The 11136-nt window shown below is 37.3% G+C and overlaps 1 protein-coding gene across 2 annotated transcripts; it reads left to right on the forward strand.

Annotated features, from left to right (window-relative positions):
• Positions 1 to 1195: 1195 nt before the first annotated feature.
• On the forward strand, positions 1196 to 10679 carry LOC111077764 (alpha-tocopherol transfer protein-like). Of its 2 annotated transcripts, none has more exons than XM_022372162.2 (8): positions 1196 to 1500; positions 8859 to 9107; positions 9176 to 9267; positions 9464 to 9617; positions 9679 to 9804; positions 9871 to 10049; positions 10117 to 10267; positions 10328 to 10679. In XM_022372162.2, the coding sequence occupies exons 2-8, from the start codon at positions 8921 to 8923 to the stop codon at positions 10372 to 10374; spliced, it is 936 nt and encodes a 311-aa protein (XP_022227854.1). In that variant the 5' UTR covers positions 1196 to 1500; positions 8859 to 8920; the 3' UTR covers positions 10375 to 10679. The 2 variants fall into 2 exon arrangements, with proteins under 2 accessions (XP_022227854.1, XP_022227855.1); XM_022372163.2 differs by lacking the exon at positions 1196 to 1500 and adding an exon at positions 5874 to 5970.
• Positions 10680 to 11136: the final 457 nt, after the last annotated feature.

Genomic DNA, 11136 nt, shown 5'->3' on the forward strand with positions numbered 1-11136 from the left:
AAAGGTAGCGGAATGGAAGTCCCATCCGGTTGCTTGGATGAATTTGGAGAAGATACCCGGCTTGATGTTGGGCAGGTCCGAAATGTCTGTGAGGACGGGAGCCCCAAGAAGCCGGAATCTACGGATTCCCAGGGCCAGGCAGTGACAGAAGAAATGGGGGAACCGACTCCTCCTCTTCCTCGTCCCGACAACTTCTGCCGAAATGATTATGGGGGGGCTGACAGTCTGGGGGCCAATCTGCCAGTGTCTCTTGATGGCTCGAGTAACGGCAGGGCAGTGTACTCTGCTGAGTCTGTATAGCTCTGCCATGCGTTTCTCCGATCCACATGGCCATATCGTTCGCGAGATTTTGCAGGTGATAGTTTGCTGCCATTATTTGCATTTTGCTGCAAAGAAGCTTCAAAGAAGCTTAGAAGCCTTCACATGGGATAGGAATGGTAGTTCCTTGCTAGCCTAGTTCGTCGGTGGCATCATTACCATAGATGTCCATGAGTCTGGGACACATATTAGGAAGAGATCTAACTGCTCTGCGGTCTCATTTATAGACCTGCGGCAGCCATTTACAGTTCTCATTTCTTTCTTTCATATTTTCGCCTATATGTAAAAAAAAAAAAAGCTTTTGATATGTATATAATAAATTTAGTTTGGTTTGCTTTATTGGTTTAGCTGTTATGTGCGACAAAGGTCAGTATATACTCATATTTGCTCTCCATTGTATTTGAAAGCATTTTTCAGATCGGTCGCTTGTGACCGTGTTTTACATTTTCTTTTGCTTCTAAATTAATTATGTATGTCGGAGAAATAATTTGAATTTGAGTTGAACGCGCGCCCTATCAGCCCTGGTATATTGGTATATTTTGGTATTTAAGATCAAATCCAGCCCTGGTTTTTCTCTCTTAAACCACTCGATTTGTAACTCGATTTTTTTTGGCTCTCTCGTAGCACGCAGAAATGAGCACACTCAATTGAAATATAACTGCAATCCAGCCGAATTGAGCGTATTTCTCTTTCAACTCAATGTTAAAGGACTACAATTTCATTTCCAGACATTTTAGATACATTTAAGATGGTTTAAATCAGAGCCAAGTCGACTTACTATAGTCAAGAATTTTTGCGCTCGCGCTGCGCACTGCGCACTCTTTTTGTATTATTTGCTGTGCTGTCGTTTCTGCTATTTTTTTGTCAAGCTTGAGTTGGCCAGTTAATTAATAACAAGAGCTTGGGAGCGCTTTTCAATCGCCATACCTGTTTCAGCCGCGTTGCCATTTGGACGTCGCCGCTGCGAAATTATCTCATCCCATTGTTGGATATTGTCGCGTCCGTCCTGGCCTGAAGCCTTGCCTCCGTTTCCGCCCTTACACTGTGCACAGCAATTGCAAAGCAAAAAACATTTAAAGTGAAACGTGAAAACTCTTACAGTACTCAAAGTACCGTTGCCAAAAATATTATATATTACTTTCGGGCCGGGCAGATCTTTGTCGGTTCAGTTCGGTTTTTGCGGTAAGTTGCGTTAACATTTTGGTTGTTTATAGCGGCTTAGGTGGGGGGCTGTGTGTGCTCTGGGGGGTTCCAGGTAATGTTTTTTGGGCATTGTTGTTTTCGGATTATGCGCATGCGCGAAGCAGCAGCGTTTGACACACTTTCTGCCTTCGAGAGCGGAGTGGAGTGGAGTGGCGTCTCTTTCTGTCTGTTTGACTGCCACCAGGCAAGTTATGGCTCTGTGCTTGTTGGCCATAAAAACAATTACCACTTGCCGCTTGCCTCTGGCTCTGCCGCCTGTGACGTTTGATGCATTTCGTCAGTGCGCAGGCGCTTTGATACCGGACAGCGGATACCACAGAGAGAGAGAGACCAGTCTCAAAAACCATGACCAAATGTATCATAAGGTGTTGCATTTCCCCCCATTGAAGCTTAAGCTGCCGCATTCTCTCAGATGCACTTTAACGGGTGGCTGGGGGGGCACGTTTTTAGCACGTTGATCTACCCCAATAGATGATAATATCGCTGTAAAGTTTTTTTTTTGTTTGTTTTATAAAGTGAAAATTGCCAAAGACGAATGCGGCATGCAGGTGATTATAGAGGATGGGATGGGGCTTACAAAATTAACAACAATTTCGTGTGTGAAAATAAGTTGAGGTCTGAGACGTGATGAGATGAGTTAAAGATGATGTTACTAAATCTGCGTGAAAATGCTATGAGAGCAAGTAAATGGAGGGGAAATTAAAGAGTACGTAGTTAAGTGATTAAAATAATTAAATACTTTGTTATAAGTGACAAAAGAGAAACTAAATGATACAAAATATAAAAAAAAAATAAACCAACAGTAATGAAATTTTGCTTTAAATGTTTTACTCATACCATGGTGAAGATGATTCTGTATGGGGACTTGTTGCTTTAACACATAAAGGGTTTCTTCAGGGAAGTTAAGACTGGGATAGTTTGATCGTTTTTTAGTTGCCTTTCTACACTAAAATGTATTGCTATTTCATGAACGAACCTATACAAAGAGTATATTGCTTTCAAGATTATTGTGAGATACGTGATTTTATCGCATACTTTTCAAGTCTTTCTTCGAGCATAAGTTTTTCTTTGAATTCATTAAGTTCTTCTATAGTTCATATCCGTATTTTTAATTGCTTTAAATGAAGTCGTATAATACATCTTCCGGTTATCGAAGAAAAGTTTGCATTGCAGCTCATGTAAATACATATATGTATGTACATGTATTATGTGCAGCTCTATTGGCTTGTTCTTTGCAACAATAAATTTAAAAGCCATGTCTGTGTATTTGCATTGCTTTTATCTTTTTAAATTGTTCTATTGCTGCCTTCATATTAAATCATTCACATGGAATGCAGTTCCTGATGCATGAATGCACCACAAAACAGAAGCAGTTTCGAGGCAGTGTGTCCATTGCAATTCATTTGACTGTAGTTACACTGCAACCTGCATACATACATATGTATGTATGTATGTATGTATATATATAATGCCATGCAAATGTAACACAAATGAAATGTAAATTGATTGACGACACACCATGCTGCTGCTAACTCACACTCCACTCGCTTTTATTCGATGGCTGACAATTTTCAGCACTTGCGGCACATTCCACATGGATCTGGCGTTTCGCTCAATTAGGTTTTAATTTCTGTTTTCTGATGCACGGGATCGATGGTCGCCGAAGCCTATAAATATTACAGGCAGCAACTGTCGAGCCAATGACACCAGAAAAAAAAGTGTGTGTGCTGGTTTTGTAATTTCATTCCATTGTGGGGTCTATTTGGCCAACTAATTCGAGCCCTGTTTCCATCATACATCTAATATAAACAAGTGCGGGTATTCTATAACAATTTGACCTTGATGCTGACTACCAATTTTTGAGTTAAGTGAATTGAACTCAAAACCAGTTAGACATCTTTTTTAAGTGTCTGTATGTGTGGGCCCCCGGGTTTGCCTAAATTGTTAACATTTTGTCAAGTGAAGGATAAAAGGCTGATGGTGCAAAAAAAAAAACGCCGTTATTGAATTAGAAAATTTACATATCTCTGATACACAACAGAAGTAAAATTCGTACTTGGGAACTGAAGGCGAGTTTTTATGGACATTGCTTGATTGGATTGGATCGGATCTGTTTGGTCGATCGCTACGGATCGACTTGCTTTTGGATTTGCTTTTGGTTTGGGTTTTGGCATTGTGAAAGAAAACGAAACCGGCTATTCCTGATTCTATAGAATGATATTTATTTAGTATTGGAGAGCCGGTTCAGTGGGTGAGTCTTGTATGGGTGGATGTTTTGTTTTTAAATGTTATAAGTGAGACTAATAGTGTGCGTTTTGTTGACAAATTCCGTTATTTCTAGTTGCCCTAGATATAGGATATGCCCCTAAAATGTGTGATAAAGAAAGGGGCAGTATCATAGATTCTGTTGGTTCCGGTATAAAGAACGCAGTGCTAGATGATATAATAATATATTGATGATTAATCTTAAATCTATAGATTCTGTAGAATAAGAGTGCCAAGCCTCTTATAACGACAGTGTGAATCAACAAACAATTCTCACTCAACAAATATAGTTTGTGAAAATTGCATACAACCTTTATACACATGTACATATGTATGTACGTACAATGTTTATACCCTTACGCATATGTCTGGAAGCTTTGCTGAACAATTTTCTGGACACTTGGTTGCCAATTGCTTGAATTTATTCCACTTAAGAAAACACTCAAGTGCATGACATCATTTAAGAATAAAAAGGGAACTTAAAAGTTGCTGTTATAATTGTTTTGGAACCTTCTTACCTGTATAATGAACGTATGTAATAGTGATTAAGTCTAACTGTAAAACCCACTCGAAAGTTCAAAAGATCAATTCATCTTCAGCTTATAGAATTTTCCACAACCTTCAACTGATATTGAAGCTAATTTGCATATCACGCTGTGATTACTTTCATTGATTTGTTTATAGCCGACTAATTGCAGTGGAATTGTACCTGTTTGTATCACAACGAATACGATCATAATACAAACTCAAATCGTTTACACTGGCCCAATCGATTGATATTCAAGGCACGAGGCATTAGACTTTTGATCCGCGCTGGCATTGTACAATATAGAGTACATCACCACATAAATAACTAGTAGATTGACCCATTTATCAGACAGGGACAACGACTTAAACTGATCTTGAGCGGGGGTTACAGTTGATGCAGAATGAAAGATTGGCAGTTTTTTGGCAAACTCATTCTGCGTTTTGTACCTCCTGTCGCTCCCTCTCTTCTTTGAGACATTTTCAATTAGCTCTTCATCAAAAGTGAAGTTTTCTTTAGTATGGCAAGTCATGCAATCAGTTTTTCATACACTTTCAGAGGGTATAATTCTTACACGTAATATTGAGTAGAAGTTTTTAATGGATGGGTCAAATATAAGCTATATATCTTATATGCGTAAAGTCAAGTATATTGAAGGAAAAATACTTTACGTTATTAAAGTATTTAATGCTCTTAAAAGATAGATGTGTAATGACTACATAAATGTAGCTCTTAAGTATAATTCACTTTTAAATCTTAAAACTTGAGTATTGCTATCTGTTTTTCATAACTCGATTTGAATGAGAAGAAAGTCTGCTAAAAACTATTCAAATTTATATATCAATTATTTCAATAGAGCATGCTTCAAGCTTGATGTTTCCTTTTTTTCTTGTTAAATAAACAATAAACTGATAAAGAGTACTCCAAACATCGACCTTTTTAAGCTTCGTTCCCCATCTGAACGCCAAGTACAAGCAATCGCTTCGTCATCTTTTGCGGCACTACAATCATTGCAAAAAAAAAAATAAAGAAAAATACTGAGAAAAAACCATATTTTGCATTTAATAGCCAGATACTCGTAGTTGCTGGTCTTGATCATTTTTCATATGCCTTGTTTATTTATGCACATCATGGTGGATTTTATTCGGTATATCTAATATATGTACGGGGCGGGAATCAAGTGCATTTCAAATTTTATGACATTTTTTCTGCCGGCGATTTGTATTGTTTTGTTGTGCAGTTGTTAACTGGAATATGATTAGACAGCGCAGTTTACTTTATGGATTAATTCAGTTGTGTGCTAATCTGTGTATATACAATAATCGTCTGTATGTATGGCTAAGGAGGGGCCCCCGACTTAGGTCTGTGGACACAGCCCCGATTAGACTTTCAAAAGAAATTTAAATTTGAATGGCAATGTGCCATTGCTTCTTTGTTCTTTATTTCTTTTGTTCGGCGATACCAGTTATCAGCTAAGGAGTGACTGCCACAGCTACTGGCATTATTATGTATTTCGAGAGTGATAGTCGGGCAAATCGTAGTTCGTTTCTTGTGTACAGAGTTTCCGCTTGTCAGTCGTTGCAAGCGATAGAGGAACGCCTCACTTCTGTTCGGATTGGGGCAAGAAAAAGGCCACAAAAGTTCAGCGAAAAGAAAAAGTAAGATACCCGTGTTGTATTGTATTTTATAATTATTGAGGCATGGTGAAGCTGAGGCACATACCGGTAGTGCCTGTTTATCTACGTTGGTGTACTTTAGTAATTATTTTGCTGGCTTCAGACTTTGATCCGGCTGGGGTAGTAGTTTTCCCATTGGAAACATCGAGAGGGTTGAGATCGAGGTACAGTGTACATAGGTGCCCATTAAAATTAATTAGTTGTATGATATTAAAAAACTAGAAATTATAAATTATAAACAAAGTATTTCAAAGTATGGAAAAGTATAGGGAAAAACTATAAGTTAGTTTAAAAAATATTAACGGTTTTGAGAAGCTCATAAAAAGATTATTGAATATATGTATTTCAATTTGCAATCAAAAGTTGAAGGGGAGTCGAATTATAACAATTAAAAGAGGTTCTTAAAATCAATAATTCTTTATAGTTTTTCAGAAAAGATCTGAGTATTCAGTTAAGAGCTAATGGCAGTTATTTTTCAATTATCAATGATTCGCTTAACAAGAGTAAATTATACATCAAAAGTGATCAGGATTTAATGGAAACAATTCCCTTCACCCTTTTACGTTTCAAGTTTATTTAAAAGGAAAAAAACTTAAGTTTTTTCTGGATACATAAAGATTTCTAAATTAAGAGCTGTTTCAATGTCAACCAGAATCAGGATCCTCCCTTCCACGAAAAAGATTCATTTCATTTAATAAACTTGTTTTCTTCCACTGTTCAAGCTCAACTAAAAACAAATCAGAGATACAATAAACTTGTTCAAAATATTCACTCTTTCTTCTACCTTCTTAAGTGCATGCACATATGCATATACTCGTATTTATATTCGACCTTTAAGTAACAGAATATCTTAAAAAACCTGATCTTTAACTGCTGAATCATCATGAGTGTGCTCTAGTTCCACAACAGGGGGGAATGCCTCAACAAAGAATAGGGTTATCCACACAAAATTCATATCGGATAACAGCTAAATGGAGAATTTATTCATAAATCAAAGGTCACTGTCTAAAGATTAACTAACACATTTTCTCTTTGAAAGTGTTGAAATTACAGAAATCGGAATTTGAATTGCTCATTTAAGTTAATTTGAATTAAAGTATTTTAACATCACTTCAATTATAGTAATTGATATAAATGGCAACAGATGAGAAGTCATATTATATGTCATAATACGAGTATCATCTAAAAGTTACTTGACATCTTGCATGCACTTAATTGAATATAAATAAAGTTTTCTCACGAAAAAAATAGACTTCAACCTACGAGTATATAACTTGGAGTATGTCACTTTTGATTTTGTTTTTCTTGATTTAATTGGATTTTACAACAGACCGAAATAAAGATATACAAAAAAAAAACTGACCAGCTAATTAATATGCGCATAACTTTATGGGCTGTTGAACTTCATACAAATACAAAAAAAAACAAAAACCCAAAGCAAATAAAAACAAATTACTCGGAGATTCATTGACGAAATTTCTGGAGCCAACCGAAAAAATAATGACACACAAAAGACTTCACACAGAAGACTCAGACCAGACGTAAGTCAGGCCATAATTGGGCTCTGAGTCTCTTATAGAAGAGTCTCTTATAAATACAAACAAAAATCTACTACTGCTTAAACTTGGCCTTGACTTTTACCTTCATTCGTCTTGACCGTACAATGTCGAGGCACATAATAAAAATCTTACAAATAAAAAAAACCAATATCAAAAACTTACTAATTGCTTTAATCACAAGAGCAGCACTAAATCAGATTTAATGGACTGCAATTTGCACTACAATTTTCGGCTCACTCCACACGATACACCGACTGCTTCCTCTACTCTCCTCTCGTTTTTCATTCGGACTTTTGTGTGCCATTGTCAAGTCCTTCATGACAGGGCATAGATCACAGCCAGCTCACATGTTGCTACGTCACCGAATCGAATGGCTTTTCGATTTTGTTTTGCTAGCCAAGGTGTTGCCAAGGCGTCTACGAGCCAAATGGGCGGACCACGTTTTGGTTTTTCGAAAAGCCAAAAAAAAGAAGCATAAAATATAATAGAGGGGAAAGTGAATTTGTGGCATGCAGAAGATTGGAGCCTCTTACACTTTAACGTGCTAAAAAATGGACCTATCCAGAACTACAAATTTTGTTATTTTGGATAGAAAGAAATGTTCCAATATTACATACAGTAAAATTCGAATGCTCTGTATGATATAATAATCAATATATAATATCTAAATATTACCATCAAAAATACAAATCAAATTTACGATCTAGATCTGATCTTCAATGTTGACAGTGTTCCGGTTTCAGATTAAATATTCATAAAAATGCAATTATTAATAATAAACGAAACCTATCATTGATATAATTATGTTCCGAGGACTTTACCCTCCATGCACTTCTCTAATGGTTCCTATAAATGATCTGTCGCAAGAACCCTGACCAACATTTGAAGCCCAGTACCGGTAAGGGTATATACTAATCTGAGTGGCTGTCGAACGCACGTTGTGCGACCAGTTTTGGGCACTATTGTCTATCCGTCTAACGATCTTTTCCTCACCCATGCACCCCCATTTGCCCGTTTGTGTCTAACTCTACCTGTTTGTACGAGCCGCTTCTTCCGTTGTGGCTATTTCTCGGCGTTTTTTGTTTATGAAGATCAGCTTTGAGTCATACATAAACATGGTTATACGGACATAGACACGCAGACCCACAGACAGACAGACCTATTGGACAGTTTCAGGCATTGGAGCAAGGCATTGAACTGTTGCTGCCGCTGCGGAAGTAACCCAGTTGTGCCAAGCGAGTTGAGGAAACGCTTGCCAAACCACTCAAAATGTTTAAGCCCAAACTCAAACAATTTTATTCTCGTTCGCAGCCTGAGTCGGTGAACAACATCACAGCAGATCGGACGATCATCAGCAAAACCGAAGCATAAACATGGGAAAGGCAGAGTGCATTAGCTACGATGAACAGCAGCTGCCATACATCGATCTTGGATCGGCTCGCATCCGCATGGAGAAGGAGCCGGCACCCGAATGGGCTCTCAAGAAGGCACAGGATGAACTGCGGGAAACTCCGGGCCACAAGGAGCAGGCCATCAAGGAGCTGAGGGAACTTATACAAAGTAAATTGGGGAAATCAATTAAATTAGTCAGCCGATTTCTCAAGTGTGTGTTTTTCTATATTGTTAAGATGAAAAGTATCTAAACTTGCCACTGGATGATGAGTACATGATGATGTTTTTGCGTCCTACCCATTACTATCCAGAGGGTGCCTTGAAAAGGGTGAGTGCTCAGTGAATTTAAAATTTGCAACAATATTAGATTAACAAAGTTCAAAGTAACAGTCGCAGTATTTAATGAATTGTAAGGGAGACATCCAAACCTAAAGAAGTTTTCCTTAAATTTTAGTATATTATAGTATATAATATATATTTAGTGGACATTTTATCTCTAATCAAACATTTATTTCCATTTTCAGCTCAAGAACTTCTATCACATGAAACTGAAATATGGCATTGCCTGTGAGAACATAATCCCCTCAAAATTGCGTAATGTATTTGAGGCTAATATACTGAATCTGTTGCCAGAAAGAGATCAACATGGCCGTCGTCTACTAGTGCTAGAAGCAGGAAGTAAGTCATCATCATCACACCTCACACAAATGATCTCTCTTAATACCTTTTTGCACAACAGAAAAATGGAAACCATCACAGGTGCCGTTGCCCGATCTCTTCCGTGGCATACAGTTGACAGTTTTGGGATCCATGGTGGAACCATACTCACAAATTTGCGGAGCAGTTGTCATCATTGATATGGAAGGTAATATCATCTAGAATTAGTACTATGTGCATATGATAGGAGAGTTATTAATCATGTATTTTGTAGGTTTGCCACTTAGCCATATTACGCAATTTACACCGTCGTTTGCGGCCATGTTGTTGGATTATGTACAGGAATGCATTTGCGTGCGCTTGAAGGCAGTTCACATTGTGAACAATTCATACATATTCAATATGCTCTTTGCCATATTCAAACCATTCATACGCGAAAAGCTGCGCAAGCGTGTAAGTATTCAAAGTTTCTAGATATGCCTTTTCTACATATATTACTACTCCTCAATTCAACCCGTAGATCTTCTTCCATGGCAAGGACTACAAGGCTTTGACATCTCACATTGACGCCAGTTCCTTGCCACCGAAATATGGCGGCACTGCAACATGGGAACTTCCTCCTGGAAAACTTCTGGGAGAGTTTTTCGAGTGTTATTCCAAGGATTACGAGCGTAGGCTACTTTTCTCATTATCTCATAACTTTTGTACTAATTGTTTTCTTTATCTTTCAGTTGCTGACAGCTATGGCTATACTGCGGGCTATAAAATCAAGAAGTAGACTACAAGTCATAATTTCCCTACCCATATACCCACACTTTCCCCCTTTTCGATTCGTATTTTAGTCACTTAAGTTGGGTCATTTGTGATATTGCAAATATAATTGTACTATTATTAAGTTAAAGCAACGCTCAAAGATTGGCATGTTCATGAACGAACCAATAATCTTCTTTAGGGTTTTCTAGGATGTACATTCGTACACTACATACATACAACCGTATGTATGTATATACGAGTATATGTATTGTTCTATTTGATAATTAACTGTTGATAAAATAATAAAGATGTGAAAATTTGTTGATAAAATTAAATGAAATTTAATTAAGAAAGGTGGAAATTATCCGTTAACTAGAATAGTTATTTAGAAGCCATTCGGATTCCTAAGAGTATTTTTATACTCCTATAGAATGTGCAGATGGACCTCTACTCAGACTTTTTATTCCCATTTTAGTGGTTAAATAATACGATGACAAATGTGAAAGTGATCTAACTGTGCATGTAGGATTGAAAGTAATTTGATAATCTAGAAAAGGGCTTTTAAATTTTTATACCCGTACTCAGAAAGAGTTAAGGGGTATTTTGTATTTGTGGTAAAAATGGATTTGTGCAACGCAGAGAAGCAAACGTTTCTGACCCCATTAAGTATATATATTCTTGATCAGCATCAATAGCCGAGTCAATAGTGTCCGTCCGTCTGTCCGTCTTGATGAGAGCCTAGATCTCAGAGACTATAAGAGCTAGAGCAACCAAATTTTGTTTCCGA

Source organism: Drosophila obscura, unplaced genomic scaffold (genome assembly GCF_018151105.1).
Source record: "Drosophila obscura isolate BZ-5 IFL unplaced genomic scaffold, ASM1815110v1 contig_14, whole genome shotgun sequence".
Classification (NCBI taxonomy): domain Eukaryota; kingdom Metazoa; phylum Arthropoda; class Insecta; order Diptera; family Drosophilidae; genus Drosophila; species Drosophila obscura.